The following is a 19,270-nucleotide window of genomic DNA, read 5'->3' as shown; positions in this document are numbered from 1 at the left end:
GTGTGTGTGTGTGTGTGTGTTGATCTGCTTGGTTACACGTGCATGTGGGTGTACGCTGGTGCAGGCTCAGAGCTTGAACATTTCTGACTGCTTTCCCTGTCTGTCTCCCTGTGTGTGTGGTTGTCTGTGTGTGGGGGGTGTCTGTGGTGACGGGTGTCTTATCTTTGTGTGTGTGTGTGTGTGTGTGTGTGTGCGCGTGTGTCATTCCTGCCCTGTCCTCTCTTGCCTATGCCTTGTGACATCTCCAGGCAGCACTTTATCCGCCCAGAGCGTCCCCACCATGTACCCCGGCCAGCTGGCTCTGTTAGCCCCTGGAGGATTAGCCGATTCAGGCAGCAGTACTCTGCTCCAGCCACTCAAACCCTCTCCCTCCAGCAACAACCTGTGTTCGGCCTACACCAGCGACGCGGCGCTCTCTGTGCCCAGCCTGTGTGCTCCCACCCCAGGTAGGCGCGCAATTGTGAATCCCAGTGTGCAGCAGGCCTCATGAGCTTCCCCACAACACGATAAATACTTTGCACACACAAATGCATGCAGTTGGTTGGTCTTCACACTCTCACAACAAGACACTTCTCACATGTGTTTCTATCTTTCTCTATCTGTTTCTCTCTCTGTGTAAAGCATTGTGATGGCTAACTGACTGTTACATTCTTCCTTTGTATTCCTTCACCTGTGTCTCTCTCCTTCCCCTCTCATCTACACCTTTTCTGCATTTTTTCTGTCTGTCTCTGTTTCCCTGTTTTTCTATCTCTTTGTTGCTCTCCTCTCCTCTCATTTTCTCATCTTCACCTCTCCCTTTCTCTACATCTCCCTCCTCTGCACTCTTTTTCTGGTTCTTCATCTCTTCTCTCCTCCTCTTCCTTCCCTCCTCCCTCTCTTCAGGCTGTGTAAAGTTCAGCTGGGGTTCGGAGCGTTTGGCCTTCAAGCCTGGCGGCAGGAGGACGCGCTTTCTGAGTACGCCCTGCTTGGCTCTTTGTGTGTAACGCTTTATTTCTTTGCTCTTCTCTTTTGACCCGTCGTCCTTACTTACTTTTGTTCTTTTTCTTTTTTTTTTTACTCTTATATAAGTCACGGTCGTCCTGTCTTCCCGTGGGTTTCCTTCTTTGATGGAGGAAGACCCTCTGCTACTAATATCACCAGTGTCCTTCAGAAAACTGGTGTCTCCAAAAGTCAGCTTTTCAGGCGTTAGTAGAACAAAGAGTTCATCTAGGGGAGCATGCAGGCTATAACTTTACACCTGAAAGCTTTCTTTCTGGCTTAAATCAAGGCCTTTAAAGTAGGTTTGCTGCCTTATGCAGATAAAATTAACAGCTCATTACTGTATATTCTAACATTTATTACATAACTACCGATCAAACATCCTTATTGTGTAAGTTGGAGAATTTGAAGAAAATGGGACATGATCAGCGCTTGCTGCAGGACACAGAAAGTTAGCATTACAAATGTATTCTTCCTTACGTCCCATAGTCATCTTCACAGACTTCTAAATCTTCTTTCCACTCTCTATCTTTCTGTCAGTATTCTCTCGCGTTCTTTCTTTCCTTTGACATAGTCGTCCTCGACAAGCAACTAATTAACCTAACTTCACATTAAATTCCAATCTTGTGCACTTTCGACTGAAGCATCGTCAAATGCATCACAATTGATCGAAATGGTCACGGCAAAGTGTAACTCTTTAAAAGGCCGTCAACAAATGTCACTGTAATTTTCGTCACAACCTGTTAGCTTCAGAGGCCACGTCCAGTGTACCAGCCAAATCACACTACAGCAACTGTTAGTGGCAGGGAACTCGAGTTTCACTAATGTGTTTAAAGTAATCCTTATGATTTAAATCCTGGTTGATTTGGCGACACCCAGGGTAACTGGTGGTAACGGCAAGTGCAGTTTAAAGTCCCAGAATTCTCTTTGAGCAAAGACTTTGCCTTAAATACAACAGAAGAGCAACTGGTTTATGTGTTTACAGTGCAACCAAACAAAGTCACATTTTGATAATGAAGTCATGACGAAGTTATTGCATAAACACAAGTTCGGTTAGGAAAGCAGCAGCTAAAGTGCACACGGATTTACCAGTAGCTTCATTGTGCACTATTTTTTTTACATTCAGGCCATTAAACTTACAGGCATACAACATACATTTCCATCTTTCTCCCATTAAGTTAGAGATGTACTCTTGTTTGTGTCAGTCTGAATTTCAGATCCTGACCGCTCTGTGAAAACACGCAGCAGACTAACAGGGAAAGACAAATTGACACCTGATGACTTGAGATTTCTGCCGTACAGTTTTGTTTTTATTAGATTTCTTTATTTTTTTTGGATGAAAGTTGATGAATTGCAATGACTCACAGTTCTGTTCAAAAACTGTGCATCGGTTTGCATTTATCTGTATTTTTTTCCTGATTAAGATTCTTTTTGAAGTCATATTATAATCATAATATGTAGTGTTGGTTAAATGTTTTGTACTTTACGGAGAGATGTTTATGAATGCTTCTGAACCCTCTGCAGCTCATCCCTTTGTCTCCCTTCCTTACTCCTTTCCCTTACTGCCTTTCCTCACCCCATCTCTCCCTCACCTGTTCCCCTGTCACTGCACAGCCAGGAGGGGAGAGAGACAGACCTGGGTCTTATTGATCATAACTTGTTCTTGTTCGTAAATCGTTAGCTTAGGAAGAAAAGTGATGTCCCATTGGCATTTAATTAATTGTTTCATTCATGTTAATGACCTTTAAGACAAGACTCTATTGCCATTTTGTGTCACTTCATTCTTTTTACATTGCTGACTAAATCAGAGATGTTGTGCAGCGATTCAGAGGTTTGGAAACGGAGTACTTTGATGTATAATTTGGACCCAGTTCTGGTACGGCCCTGTGAGCTGTAGAGAGGACTCAGAATCACATCAGAACCAGGGGTTGGTTACCCAAAAGCGTCTTCAAGCCACAGTACACAGGCAACCCTTTGAAGGGATAGTTCAGATTTTGGTGGGGTTGTATGAGGTACTAATCCATAGTCAGTGTATGATACCTGCAGTAGACTAGTTTGGACAAACAGACAGGAGTTACTGCACGGAAGCAAAGCAATGTACTGCTCTGGAAGCAGCAAAACATATTATAGCCACCGAAGGAAAAGTCCACCAAAAAACAAATTGCATTGACAAAACATTCATTTAACACGGGAGTTGCTTGTCTACCACCGCCTCAATCTAAATAATCTGAACTATCCCTTTTAAACTCAGTTTGGTTTACTGTTAATCATATTAAACTATATTTATATTCCATTTATATTATATACTGCTCGGTTGCTACAGCAGTAGGTGTGCTTAAAGTTGGTGTCTGCACTTCCTCAGACGGTTGCCTACATATCTTTACTCAGATGTGGATAAAGATGGCGCAGCCTTTCTCACAGTGCAGAGTACAGAACACACACCAGACACGCCTTTCATTCAGACCTTTAAAAACTGCACATACATACTTAACATCTACTTCACAGTGCACTGTGTGACAGGTACTGATCTCAGTGTGAAGATGTTATTGGGCAACCCAACCCCCAAAGTGTTGTTTATTGACTGCCTCAAGTTACAATAATCATACTCGGATGCATTGTGTGTGGTTGTCGGGTGTTGTGGGTTTAATTCTGACTCTCTCCCAATCCTCCAAATCGTTGTCTTCCGGCCGCACAGGGAAGATGGTGAAAAAAGTCTGCCCCTGCAACCAGCTCTGTAGTAATTATCTCTCTTTTTGGTCTTTCCTCCCTCCATCGATCCGCTCCTCCATCCTTGCACTTGCTCTCCCACGCTTCCTCCTGCTCTCTAATGTCCTTTAGATTTCAACCTTGATCCTAATTATATATAATTTCGATTCAGTCATGTCAGCTACTGAAACATTGTATTTTCAATGTAGACATTTTGATAATGAAGGATCAAAGAACACCCAGTTTGAGGACTGAAATGACTGAATTGACCAGCTATCACAAATTCAAACTGACAGTGCATGCACCTGCAAGCTCACGCACACGCGCACACACACACACGTTCAAACTCACACCTGAACAGCTGTTCGCCCCTCTGTCCCCTCCCTTTCCTCTCCTCCCTCTCCTCCCTCGTCATGGCTTGTGGTCTTGACTACATTGCCCAGAATTCCATGCTGCTGCAGTCAGTCATGACTCAGCGTCTCCTCATTCTTATTTTCCTCCATTTTATTTAGCATGACATGCCAGTTTCTCACAGAACAACTGTATGATTAGTTTTTACTGTCTAATGCCTGTTATGTCTTGTGCAATATCTGATAAACAGATATGTGTAATGTAACTTTAGTCTGGATTCAAGCTACAGAAAAGCAATGAAGATAAAGAAACACATTTTTTATTATGAATCATTCATGGTAGTTAAATTAAACAGTAGCAAAATCTATTAATCCTAATGTTCTCTTTCACTGTTAAAACTGTATATTTTTGGAAAGATACACATGCATATTGTCAGGGCTGTGTCTGCAATAGTAGGATCCAGATTTAATTCAAATTAAACCTTTAATTCTGAAATAATTATGTGACTGAAACCAGCAAAGTGTAGCAAAGAGCTTAGGTATTTCATAAATATCCTCCTCTCACCTCTCATACACTGATTTAGTTTCCTCTTGGCTTGATAGAGAGGCACTAACATGAAGAAGTGCAGTCTTGAACATGCTATGATTATGGTACTGATATCATATCATAGTTATGTTAACTTGAACATAGCCTACATGCTACGACAGCGAGGCACCTACATGCAGACACCGTGGCCAGATTGCAGTGTGGTTTTCTTCCCTGCAGTGAGTTTGCTCTGATGAGTTTGATGCTCAGGCTTGGCAAAAAAGCAAACTACCAGCTGCTACAGAGCTTGAGTGCCATCTAGTGGTTAAGACATGAGAGCATGTTGTGGGTGAATGCTGCTGGGCACGTAAAATGTTGCCCATTGTATCCCTAACAAGAAGCAATTAAGACTCTTAAAAGAACACAATATGATATGATATATTCTGAAAATGTTGCTCTAGTATCATAGTTGTTCTCATGTTCCGGACTGTCATCATTATTTCTATCATTATAATTAAACACTATGGTTCTATGACCAAGTCCACATGCTGACCTACCCTAAATAATCTGTCCCGACCAGCCTCTATCACCATGTAACGGACATTTTCATGGTCAAGACAGAAAGTGCATTTTCATTCATTAAGATAATGAATCTCTTTTATAGTTTGAACAATATCTCACATGCTTTGCTTTTCTCTCCCCTCTCTCTGCCTGCCACCACAGGGACTAATAGCACCAACGCAGTGAGCGGTTCAGGTGGTTTGGGTCAGAGCCAGGGGGGTTCTCAGTGTCTGCCCTCCAACATGTCCGCCCCGCACCAGAGGAAAGGAACCTTCACCGATGACCTCCATAAACTGGTGGACAACTGGGCCAGAGATGCCATGAACCTCTCACAGGTTTACTGCTGTTTTAAGATTCATCTTACTGGAGCAGAAGTTGTTTTGACACAGAAAATGTTTCTTCAGCAATGACTGGTCCTGTATTCACCAGACAAGTTGACAGATTGTGGACAGAAAGTGAACTGTAAATGGCAGTTTGTTAAAAGCCAAAGTGCAGTAAACTAATCTCAGCCAAAACCTACTGGCATTTGGCTGATGGTGTGTTTTCTAAACCTCTAACAGGTCCTGTATCCATTTGGCACTTTCTGTGTGTTTGCAGTAACCAAAACATCAGTTAAAAAAAAAGGGAGGGAATATAATTTAGTCTTGAGAGGTTTTGTGGAATATTTCAGTTGAATTGGATGATCTAGTGCAGGGGGGGGGGAACCTTTTTCCTATCAAGGGCCCATTTTATTTTACAACATCCTTCGAGGGCCATACTAATTATTGAATTCATAACCTCTGCAAACATTTTTTAAGACACAGCCCATTCATTTCACTTTTCTTTTATGCTGTGCAAAAAAGCAACTTTTTTTATCCATGTATCTTTCTGTTTTATCAGAAATCAGAAATCCTTTATTAGTCCCACAACGGGGAAATGTATCTTGTCACAGCAAAAGAACATGAAGTATAAAGGCAGTACACAATAATTAAATAGAATAAAAAATAATATAAGTACCAAGTGGTACTTGGTGATAGAAAATAAAGTGAGTATTGCACAGCAGTGGTGGAATAGTCTGTTCTTGGTGTGGTGGTCTACCTCTCTATCTCTCCATGTTTGTATGTTACGCTCTGCAAAGAGCTGCTTGTTGGACCAGACTCCGCCGAAGAGCATTAACTTTATCCAAACGCACTCGTCCTTTCAGCTCGTGCAGTTTGACATGTTTCGTGTTTCACTGCAAGCCCGTCCGCACAAACTAGGCACACTGAACTTTTACTTCCTCAAAGAAATAATCGTTCGTCCATTTCTCCTGGAAAGTGCGACATTCCGCATCCAGCTTTCTCTTTGTTACACTCGCCACGCTGCGTTCACTGATGTCAATGACCATCTCGTTTAATATTGAAGTTTTTTGACATGACGTGACCACGTGATGGCACGTTCCGCTCGTGTTGTGTTCAAGGACCCTGACTTTGGCCAGGTAAAACAGTCAATCGCCCGATTAAAATATTGCCGTCTAGTTTTTTTTGTTAGTGGATTTTGCGTGCGTTTTACGAATGACCTCGAGGGCCGGATCAAATGGTCTCGCGGGCCGTATACGCCACCCCTGATTTAGTGAGAGGTAGTTTAAGAACAAAGACAGCAAATGGTTGGTCTTCCTTTATTTGAAGTCAAGCTCTCGGTACATCCAGTAGCAGATGAAGATGGAAAGCACAATGTACATTGTGGCTGCTTTTAAGAAATGTGAAGCATTTTTTTGGCTTTTATTAATTGATCCTTGAGGTTTAGAAAATGACTGCTTTGTGTGATATTTATTTATGTGTAATAGAGTAATGTACATGTAAGTAAACTGAACTAAACATTCAACTTTTTCAGGGGAAGAGGAGTGCCAAACAGCTGCAGCAGGCCCCAGCACAGGGACATAGCTACGAGGTTAGTAGACAGTATGGCCGGATTAACCTAGGTCAAAAATGGACAGCTGTATTTGTCTCAATTAGTTTGTGGTCATTGGATTAAAGACAACTGATAAATGTTCCAAATAAAGGTCTTATAACTAGATTCTAACACATGCCCCCTCTACAAGACAGGACTACAGGTGGAGCTACTAATTCACTACGTGCCTAATGTTTTATTGTGTTATGCAAATGATTAAATCACCAAAACATACTGACATGCAGAGAACCCTTTTGGGGCTCCTGTGAGTGCCACACAAGTTGCTTACAGTACAAAATACATTTTAAAAAGCCATATTTGAATATGAATGATCTGAGACTTTGCATTTCCAAAACAATTCCTAAAGAAAAATCTCAGGAATTAAATGTATTTTTTGCCTGAGATGCATGTTTTCTCCCAAAAATAGATAAGTGTGTGTCTTGGTCAGTCTGATAATTACTCCTTAGGGGGACACACAGGTATCTACCACACATAATGGGGAATTACATTTTTAAGGAGATGTCAGTAAACCTCTGCTTGAATGAACAACACTTAAGTGTTAGCATTAATAAGCGTTTCCTTATGTAAATGATCCTCCTCTCCAGGTTATCCAGTCAGCCAGTCTGGGCAGGAAGTACTCTTCTCCCACCCAGCTTTGTCCCAGCAGCATTGGAGGTTCAGCCCACCTCCCTACGAACTCCACCACCGCTACCTCTCTGGCTACCCGAAAGGGCTCCCTGTGCCACCCCCCTGCCTCATCCACTCCATCTCAACCCCAACCTCCTCAGTTCATCCACTACAACCCCACCTCCGCCTTCAGCGCACAATGGTCCGGACCGGCTCACGGCGTGTCAACCCCACACCAGGTCCCGGCACAGCCTGGGCCTCTACTGGTCAGCACCTCCCAGCCCCTGGGCCCCTACTCCACTGTTGGTGGACAGGGCCAGATTCCAGGGCAGGGGCCACTCCAGGCTTTCCATCTGACCAATTCTCTCAAGAAGTCGGTTAGCAACCCAGGAGGACCCAACCTGAGGACCACGTAGGGCTGGGGGTGAGGGCTGGTTGGAATTACGGCCCGACTGGACTGTTGTAGAACAGAGTGTTACAGACTGGAGAGGATGTAAGAACTGCAGGAGCGTGGACAGCGAGGGGTTTGAAATGACAGAAGCTGACTTGTTCAAGAGGAGAAATGAAGAGGAGCGAAGAAATCAGGAATGCGATGTGGTCACATCTCCACAGTTATGCATCTCACACCTGCATTCGTGTGTGTGTGTGTGTGTGTGTGTGTGTGTGTGTTCTGCTGTGTTTTACAGCGGGCTTGTGACAGTCAGCCAAATGCTCAAGGATAAAGGAAAAGACTCATGAGTGCAATGTTATAAGGCCAAAGAGGTTTTGACAGGGTGCGGGATTGGTGTTAATAACTGTTTGTGTGTGAGGTATTTTGTATGCGCATTTATGGCTCAGCCACACTTGTTTAATTTCATTCTCTAAATTGAGTGAGCAAGTCTTTACAAGGCAGGTCACACAATCACCCTTGTGAGACAGCGGAGGAGAGATGAGGAGGAATGTGGTGGCCAGCTTTGTGTCCACACAACACCGTTTAATAGCTTCTAATGCTGTGATGCTTAAAATATGTAATATGTCAACGGTTTAGTTCTCAGACTGAGTATTAAAAAGAAAATGTCAAGCTCTCGAAGAAGAAGATAGAAACTTGCAGGTTTTCCAAAAAGAATAGAAAAGACATTGGCACTGCATAAAGAGCTATAGTGGATACAGAGGGGGGGCATGGCTGGCCATCGCATTAAGGTTGGCTTAGTGTTCAGTGTCAACATTAAACGATGCACATGAGGCTACCGCTCTGAAATCAACCAGTGGCAGAATCTTAAGTTCAGGAAGTGTTTTTTCTTCAGTATTCAGAATTTGGAAATGTTCCTCAATTCAAAGCACAAAAATTTAAGAACAAATCAAACTCACATTGAGAATTTGAGCGTCTGGACGTCGAGCATGGATCAGAGTAGGTACTGTCCAGCACTTAGTGGGGTTTTGACTCGTCGGCTTGCAGAAAGAATTTATGACCGCTACTCCTCTGTAACCTTCAGTGTCTTGTTCCTCCCTTGTTCTGACAAACCATTCAAACAGATGGAGAGTGGTGGATGAAGAGGGAGAGCAGCGAGCAAGTGTTTCTATTAAATAACAGCTCATCGGTCTCCTGTTCCACGGCTTACTTTAGGAGCACACTGGGCTGTGTGCACCATTACTAAAGTGCTGAATGGACTGGAAAGATGCCTCTGCACACCAAACACCTCTTCCTCCATCCCTCTCTCCGCCTCTCTGTTGCCATTTGAAGCAATAACAGCAGAAACCTTTTAGAGATTAAAAAAAAAAGAAAAGAAAGCCCAAACATGAGAGAACTGAGCGTGAAAAAGTGGCCTTGTTATCAGAATAATATCAGAGTCCCTGTACAGGTTGTGTCTCTGTTTATTTTTTAGAACTTCAGCCATGATGATTCCATTTCGTTGTTTTATTGTTTTTGTTTTGTTGGGTTTGTTTTGCTTGCTGCCCCCAGCTAGCAAACACACACACACACACACACACACACGCACACACACACACAATATGCATGAGACATTCATATAAACACACACACCTGCATACACACACAGTCATGCACAGACTCCTGTAAATACACACACATTGTTGGAGGCATAGCAGCCGTTTAACAGACAAATACACAGACTAATGCCTCAGTTCTTTGTGTCATCATTAGGTTGGTTTCAACATTTGTGTTGAAATGATTGCAATGTACATTGTTGTCATAATTATTGTTGTTAATGAATATTATTCTATTTAAAAAAAGAAACAAAAACGTGTTCTGTCGATGGACCTGTTATACGCACACATCGGTGTACGATGTGGAAACACTGTGATTATTGTTTATTATTAGCAAATGTTGTTGGACAACATTAGATTTAGGGTGAATATCACAAATAAAATAAAAAAGGATGCAGAGATCAGTTTGGGGTCCTTTCACTTTCAATTCACTGCTTTCAGCAACTGGATTCTCATCAAAATGTGAAAATTGAGAACACCTCCTTTTCAATAATCGTCCTCACATCCAGCGACTGAGGACATGCTTGAAATGAATGCCTTACCGACAACTAATCAACTGCAGTGTTAGTTCCTTTTTTATAACTGATTGAATTGAAAGTCGAAACTGACCTCCAAGTCTGAATATAAAGACAAACCGGAGTGAACGGCAGGATAGTTGATATTTAGATAATAAAGAAATGCTAGCTATTTTGTTTCTTAATACAGTACTTATATATCAGACACTTTAAATAGCCCTCCTCTTCCCTTTCTCCCCTGGTTTTGTTAGATGAATGTGAATGTATAAACCAATGGTGTCCATTTTAATGTACTTGAAAAAAAAAAGTCTGTCTTTTATTTTAGCTTTCTTTTGCTTCCCCTGACCCTCCCCTAGAGCCTCCGGTGAATACCGGAGGTACTTACTAGTGCCTTGCATTCTTCCTGTTGCTTGTGTCCGCGGGGGTTGAGGACTTGGGTCAAAGTAAGCACGCTTCGACAGCATGTGTGGAGAGTTTTACGGGGGGTGTCACTTTGAAGTCAGTTGATTGGACCTGGTGTTGGAGCAGGTATGCAGTAGATTGGTGGAGATGCAGTAATGATGGCTGTTAGCCGCTTCAGCGTGCGCTACAGCTGGTTTGTGGTTAATTCTCTTCGATTTCAAATTATTGAGTGTGTTTTCCCCCTAAAAGAAAAAATGTTTCCTCATCTTAGCTCTTTGAATTGATAGAAAGATGAATTGACCCCAACTCTGCTGCCATTTAAACCAATGAGATTGACCACTTAAGATTGGAAAAAGGCCACCATAGTGTTGTTTCTGTGAAGGGAGGCCCATTGCTGTGCTTTACCGACACACGAGGCCTGACTAAAGGCCCGGTTTCACTGCCAACGTGATGAACGATGGAGAGAACATGAGAGTTTATCTGTGCCATTTCTTCAGGGTTTTAAATGTAGGTATTGGGTGGGAGGGAGTTGTTAAAGATTGTATTTTAAGCTTGGACCACTCTGTATTTTAGAGGCACTGGCCCAGGTGCAGCATAAAGTCAACAGAGGACTCATTGGTACAGTGAACTAAAATTATTTTCTTTTTCTGTTGATGTAGTATAGATTCCAAAGGACCCAGGTTAAAAGACTCATTTCGACTTAGTGTGTCTAAATTTCAATCTCTTGAGTCTTCGATAGCTGGATTGAAATGTGGTAGGGGCCATGATGTTCTACTCTTCTATCGGTTGAAGTGGGTTCAAAAGGAATTGGCTTGTGAAATGGTGCGAGTGGCTAGTGATGATGCTGTGGCCTCTGGATTAGGGAAATCAATTAGATTTGACAGTGACCAAACACGCCACCAACTGTCATCAAGATTCAAAAGATGCTAAATCCTGATTGGTGCTCTCCACTTCAAACGAGTGAGAAGAGAACAGAGAAACAAAGAAATACAGAAGTCTCTCCTGTAAAGTGTCCAAACGTTGTCATGAAATAGTATTTTTATGTAGGAACCCATCAATCACAGTAAGAAGCTAATTGAGAAAATAGGTTTTTAAGCCATCTAGCTCCTCTAGTGTAACCCAAATAATTTACGCGGCCAGCAGAATTATACTGTTTTTTTTGTTTGTTTTTAGAGAATTGCTGCTATTTTGCAAAACAAGTCTGCAAAAGGTATGAATATTGTCTCTACACTCCTGTTCCCACTGTATGTTTCTGTAGCTGCACCATTGGGCTTCACAGAAATGACTGTTAACCATAAATGTAAGCAATATTTGAACATAAGGGCATCGCAGTGCTAGAGGTGGTGGTGGTGGTGGTGGTGGTTAGAATGGCTTTGAGCACACTGGTGGTTCTGATGATTGTTCTGGTAGTGATGACGGTGGTTTAACTGATGGGAGTGATAGTGATAATGGCGGTTTTAGATTCAAGGCCTTTGACACCCTGTCCTCTTGTCTTTTTCTTTTCATTTGTCCGTGCAAATGAAACATATCTGGTACAAACTTTTACATTCACTTAAAAGAATTTGGGAATGGGTGTTCTGGTGTTCACATCAAAAAGGTTACTTTGTAAAGTTTGTACAAAGAAAACATAGCTTTTGCTTGTTTCTTGGGATATTTTCCATTTCTCATGAATAATAATGCAACATTTTTTACTACTAGGCAAGTTTGGTTGAAGCTGTGAATAATCATTGAGCCACTTTGCTTTAGTTCTGGTAATCATGATCTGTTCAAAGAAGTCAAACCTTTAATGACGCCATCGACTCAGTGCCATTTGACTTTTTGTCAGTGGAGTGGAAACATCAGAGGTAAAGAATCTAAAAAAAAGTAAATTCAGTGTATTTTTTACTAATTTTACTCACTGGAGCTGTTTTGGTTGCCAGGTAACATCCTGGATTTTCATTTTGCAATTGCACGAGCCTCAAATGATTTCCACAGTAGAAGTTTGATCATATTTTGCTGTGTCTCTACTACATAATTACTTTGAAAGGAATGCCTACTGTGCAGCGGCTACAATGCAATATTATTTAAAGTTACAGTAAGCTGTCAAGCTCTGAGGTTACAGTTTGGTTTGACAGTTACGCCCCCTCCTGGAGGACTCTTATGTTTTCCAGCTCTAGAGTCAAAGATCAGTGGGTGCATTTATTGTGAAGTGTTTTTTTTGTTTTGTTGTGGTGGAGGACTCTTACTGTGAAAGGCTTGAGAGTTATCCAGTGCCCGCACTCTTATTGTGAAGTTAAAGTGGAAAAGTAGGATTCTTTTTCTGGTGACACACATACGGTGTAGCAATAGTTGTTTTAGATTCAGTTTCACAGTTTTTGCCTGTTCAGGATTCGCTAACCTTTATGCTTTTTACTGTAGAGGTGCCAACATGTAAAAAATGCCTTTCAGTGCACCAACAGATCCACACGTACAGATTGATTCAGTGTATCTCCCTGCTGTTTCATGTAGCTTGCTCCTGTGGAATGATGTCGAGTCTCCAGCACAGCAACAGTTTCTCTGACTGTTACTGAAAAACATTTTTCTCAACATGTTTCTGGTTTCTCTGATGCTCTCATGTTTTGTTTTGTTTTTATTTCTCACTTGTTTTATCAGCAGTTTTAATGTCTGTAGCGGCACCTAACTTAATTCAGTGGTTTAATTTTTTCTGTATCGTGTTTGACATTGTACAAAGTGGTTGAATTAAAAATAAACACATGAATGAATGAAACAAAAACAAAAAAAATACATGTAGGGAGTCATCGGCAGCCTTTAACGGTATGTTTTGCACTAAGTATAGAGTGTTCAAGCTTCATATAAAAAAAAAGAAAAACTGCGCTACAATAAAATGAAATTTGTTACTTTATTTGTAAAAACTTAATAAATAAAAATTGTTTAAATTAATTGCGGTGACTGGTGTTTAAATCGATATGAAAATATGAATTATAGAGTTTGTTTGTTTTATTTACTGTATATAAGCACCTACCAAATGGTTGAAATGTCAACAGATATTTAATGAAATAATATTTATTTATCATATTGACAGCAGCATATAATCAGAGTTTCATATTCAATGGGAATATTCATTTATAATTCAATAATGGATTTATAAATCAGCCATAACATTGCAAAAGAAACACAAGGCAATACAAACACACTTTTACTTACTTAAATTCATTTCTTCTGCATTTTTTCCACACCTAATGTATCACAATAACTCTCCTTTGCCCCAAATGATATAACCCCATCATAAAACAGACAGGTTTGTCTTTGCTTATCTTATTTTTTTTGCAATACTTATCTTTTCCACATGGCTGCAGCACTGATCTGTGTTAACTGTACAGCCTGCAGGATGTACTGTATTACTATACTGGCCTCCTTCCTGTTATCCAGGCCATATTAAACAGCTTCTTGCTTCGGGCCAATCAGGAAACGGCTCGTTATGAGGTGTGAATCTGGGTTTATTATTTGTCACCATGGAGACAATGAAAATAACATGGTTAGCCTAGAGAAAAAGAGTCCTGAGGAAGCAAGAGAGGAAGGAAAACGAGACTTACCGGTGTATTATAACAATACATTTCCATCATGCAGTTTTCCTGCTGTGATATGAATACTGCACTGCAAAAAATTGCACACTTTGGGATTGTATCTGCATCGAGCCTTCTCAAACTTGGTGGTGTTTTGTCAAATTATCAAAATAGGCTCTCTACTTTGAGGGGTTAATCTTTTACTCATCCTGGCAATAAAAAAAAGAATAGCCGGAAGTCATTTAGCACTTGCATGCCATGTTATAAACGTGAGCCTGAATATAAAACAATATTTTCCTAAGATGTAAATCTCTTTGCAGTGTAGGGATGGTTTCAGCCCACTGTGAACCACAGCCAAGTGCAGGGTGTACAGGTGAAGTCACACAACATGTGGAGGTGAGATTACTCAACTTTCACTCATTGCTTTTTCTTTTTTATATGATTAAAAATACTTCTCTGTTCTATTAGATTCATCGAAGATCAGTGAGGATGGAGATAGAAATGTGTCAACCATGAGGTGAAAGCAAACCTACAACTTCACACACACACACACATTGTTTACTACACCATAAACTACAAGGTCTCACATTACCTTTAACACACATCGCCCACATATTTGACTCTTTTGGCTTGTGTACGAGTCAAATGAAAATATCTAGTTAAGTGCAAGAGAACATATTATTACCCACCACATGATGGTACATTTGGCTGTGATTCATGAATGGATATTTCTTCTTTTTTTCCCCTCAATCTTACGTAAAACCACCAGGATTTAGGATCCTGTTTGGCTGAGTGGGTAGTGATCTTTTGGAGTTACCCTTCACTGTTGCCTGGGGACACGTCACCTGCGTTCACCAGAAGATGAATAATGAAGTAATATTCAGTCCAAACTCCACTGAGCAATTAATGGGGCATTGAATACAAGGAAATCACCCTCTGTAGGCAACAGAGGTCTATTGTTGGATATTACTTTTTTTAAATTTCTTTAAATGAAGTCCAACCGAGAAACTGTCCGGGACAATATATCATCTTGTGTTATCTTAGAAATTGTTGAGGTTATTTATAAAGAATAAAAACCTTTCAGCTGACTCGTTTACAGAGTTTTTTAAATATCAAATATCAATATCCGTATCAGATTCAAACATTCAGTATTGTACGGAAGCTACAAAAATACTAATGTAGATTTGAGTACAATTAGTTGCTTCTGGTCACCACCTTGCACAACATAATCTTGAATACAGGAAGTGACCCCTTTCTGTCACACACACCACCACGAGTCACAAGGAGGATTAACCTACATCAATGTGGGAGTCAAAAAAGTGAAGTGAGCAAATTTATTTTGAAGTTAAAGAGAAGGGCAGATAATAATCGTGATAAGACGTGATTTAAACTAGAAATGGTGATTTAATAAAATGCGTGCGCGTACAGTATGCATCACTTCCATCTATTCATCCTATGATCGTGACCAATTAGCAGACTTACAGAGTGACCCCACAGTGACCTTTTTATCTACGGCTGCATGAAATGAAAGGACAGGGAGGGGGGGGGGGGGGTCTTCACATGTCATGTGTGGGAGAAATGCACACACTGCAGGCAGAAAGAACAACCAGTTCCATCCTTCAGTTTGTAAAAGTGTCACAAGAATAAGCTTTAGAAACGGTTTCCCTGTATGCATCTATATATATATATATATATATATATATATATATATATATATATATATATATATATATATATATGCACAGAAGACTTCTTATCTTGACATTCAGAGTATTTTGGAAAAGACTGAAAATTGGAATTAGTCAGTTCTTGGATCTTTTGTCTCTTATTCAAGTTATTTTGTATAACATTTCATCCTGAGGGGAGCACGAGTGTCTGTACCAAATGTCATGACAATCCATCCAATCGTTGGTAAGACAGTTCACTTATGTATATACAACATTCAGTCCATTCAGTAGATGTGAAGGATTTCACAGGATACATAAAAACTTTGACCAGCTGCTGCTAAATGAAAAGTCATGGGATTACTAAAGTCAGTAGCAAACATCCTCTGGGGACCGCACATATCTGTACTTAATTTGCAATCCTTTCAACAGTGTTGGAGATATTTCAGACTGAACTGAAGTGGTTAACATGACAAACCAACATTGCCATAGAAACACACCGCTAGTGTGGCTATTAAAAATAACACTTAAGCACGACATGCTTGTGAATCTAAAAACATATTTTACTCCCTTAAAGTAAGCTTGTATAAACTGACCTATCTGCACCACTGGTCAACCACATGGACCACATATATAATCAGCCTGAGCATCACGACATCATTACTTTTTTTTTTTTTTTTTTTACACACGGTGCAACCAGGTCAAATCTTTGAAAAACTCTGCTGGGTTGTTTTATAGCACGAAACAGGAAGTGGTCACTGTTCCTCTAGCTTTAACCAAACTGACTTTCTTACAATGTCAGATGAAGGAGCAAATAAAAGACACAGTAGATGAAATGACTTCCGCTTCACTAAGACAAACACATATTGAGCAATCTAAGCTGTGGGATAAGAAACAGTATTTTCTTTGAGACAGTGTTTATGTGATATTATCATAACATGGTAACATTCACTACATTGGTATCATATATCTAAACTGCTTGTTATTGCAGTGGAGGACCAAACCACTGATTTTTTGTAATATCTATAAACATAATAAATACCTATTACCAAACCGTTCTAACTGACTGAGAGTTTCCATACGGGCCTTGTGTGTGTGTGTGTGTGTGTGTGTGTGTGTGTGTGTGTTTGTGTTTACTAAACAGTGGTTACTATTGCATTTCTTGTTTCTGCAAACACACCCTTAGGATTTGTCTCTGATAGTTTGTATAGTTGTGGCTTTAAAATGATCGTCTGCTGGAAAAATCCAATATCCAGCTAAGATTGAATCAGTGGCTTCTATACTATATATTCATGTATATTCCCCTAATGTCATGGAAATCATATACAATTTTGATATATTTTAATATAGGAAATTTCACACAAGATGATTTTGAGTTTTGACTTCAAGACAAGTTTTTAAAAAAGATGTAAATCACAAGTTTTGGATTTCTCTCATTAGCACAAGGTTGGTGGGTTAATACATTAACATAGATGTCTCCTTCCTTTTTCTTCTTACTCATTAACATATTTGTTACCCTCCCTCTACCTTCAGCTGACCTTGGATGAAACATTCAACCTTTAAGCTGGACCAGAAGGCTACTGGAGTGTTACACTTATGCTGACTTGTGATCCGGGTAAATACAGGTCAGTACTGGAGGTGGTGGTTTAAGGGAAAACACTTTGTTATTTTCTGTTTCGCTAACAAACGAGGAGAATCAGATGAATATCAGATTACATTCTGAAAGAACTGAGATATCAGTTGTGCATGATGTTTTTAGATTAAGTGCATTTTATTGTGAAAGTATTTGATTAAAATGGATCAGGAAAAAATTGAAAGATCATTTTAATTTGAAGGAAAATACCATCCTTCCCCTACGCAGCAGCGATGATGTTGCAACCTTACCGTGTTTAGTGTTATTGTGTAGCTGTGTAAGCGGAGGCTGCAGGTTTGCGCTGGGCGATGTGGGCTCCTGAGCTCAGTCATTCCAGGTTCCTGCTGCTATTTCCTTTGGCCTGAGAGCAGCTTTTCTCCCCTCGTCTGTTTACACGGCCCAGATTAACCAGGCACATCATTTTAAATGGTGCACCAGTTTGTCTGCGGACAGAGTGTGTGTGTGTGCATTTGTCTGTGTGCATATATATTTCCGTACATTTTTGGTAAAAGCGCGTGCCCAGCTAAGTTATTTTACTGTCATGTGGTCTTGACCATGTTTGTGCCCCCTGTGTGTGTTTGTGTGTGTTTAAATACACTGGAGGAGATGGAGTGTAGCTGAACACAAACAAACACTGTGTATCTCTATACAGACTTGCAGACCTGTGTGTGTGTGTGTGTGTGTGTGTGTGTGTGTGTGTGTGTGTGTGTGTGTGTGTGTGTGTGTGTGTGTCTCTGTGTGTGTGTTTGTGTGTGTTTAAATACACTGGAGGAGATGGAGTGTAGCTGAACACAAACAAACACTGTGTATCTCTATACAGACTTGCAGACCTGTGTGTGTGTGTGTGTGTGTGTGTGTGTGTGTGTGTGTGTGTGTGTGTGTGTGTCTCTGTGTGTGTGTTTGTGTGTGTTTAAATACACTGGAGGAGATGGAGTGTAGCTGAACACAAACAAACACTGTGTATCTCTATACAGACCTGCAGACCTGTGTGTGTGTGTGTGTGTGTGTGTGTGTGTGTGTGTGTGTGTGTGTGTGTGTGTGTGTGTGTGTGTGTGTGTGTGTGTGTGTTTTGATAATCCAGTAATATTACTCTAAAGAAATAAATGGCATACATTTCATGTTATAACGCACGCTCTTGCAGTGTGCTCTGTGGTTTTTGAACCTACAGCTTCCTCATTAAAACTTCAAAGTGTGCTGTAAAAGTGCAAATGTCAGCCATAAACCTTATGAGCAGTGTTGCTGCCACTATACTGCAGAAAGTGTCAGAAATAAAACAAACTCTCTTTTTCACTTTTGGAGTTAACCTTGTGGTTTTGTCATCAAAGTATAGTGAGGAATGGACAATACTTCCAAATAAAAATTGCTTTTTGTCACTAACTATTATTAAATAAATTACAGAATAATGTGGACGTTCAAAATTATGTAGTGTTCAGTGACAGAGGGCATGCAGGTTTATCCTGTATTTCCTGTTAACAAGATACACACTTGCATACACAGATACACATTATCCACACACACACATACACACACACACACACACACACAGAGACTAGTTGCAGCAAGTTTTCTTTTTCAAATCACAAGCGTGAGAGAATGTCCCTAAACTAACACTCGCTAACTGCAAGAAAAACACTCATTTACTGATTTATGGTGGTCACTTGTGGTTGATCAAACACACACACACACACACACACACACACACACACACACACACACACACACACACACATATCATCAGAGTTTAGAAACTAATTGATATAGGTGTGTCGTGTGCCAGTCTTCATTAAATACGTGTTATTGTGAGCATGTCTACAGTATCTGTATATTCCAAAATACAGTGTGTATACGCAAGATGTGTGAGTCCGCAGAGACCTT

The 19,270-nt window shown here is 40.5% G+C and overlaps 1 protein-coding gene across 1 annotated transcript in view; it reads left to right on the top strand.

Moving 5' to 3' along the window:
* LOC115028425 (serine/threonine-protein kinase WNK1-like) overlaps positions 1–13,475 on the top strand; it is an 84,037-nt gene extending 70,562 nt beyond the window's left edge. Inside the window, 6 exon segments of the mRNA XM_029462213.1 lie at positions 249–446; positions 883–975; positions 3,674–3,715; positions 5,284–5,456; positions 6,973–7,029; positions 7,635–13,475. Of these exon segments, the coding sequence (XP_029318073.1) occupies positions 249–446; positions 883–975; positions 3,674–3,715; positions 5,284–5,456; positions 6,973–7,029; positions 7,635–8,072 (1,001 nt within the window). The 3' untranslated portion in view covers positions 8,073–13,475.
* Positions 13,476–19,270: the final 5,795 nt, after the last annotated feature.

Source organism: Cottoperca gobio, chromosome 23 (assembly GCF_900634415.1).
Source record: "Cottoperca gobio chromosome 23, fCotGob3.1, whole genome shotgun sequence".
NCBI classification, from domain to species: domain Eukaryota; kingdom Metazoa; phylum Chordata; class Actinopteri; order Perciformes; family Bovichtidae; genus Cottoperca; species Cottoperca gobio.
The sequence above is the reverse complement of the archived record's forward strand: the minus strand, read 5'-3'. Positions and strand labels throughout refer to the sequence as shown.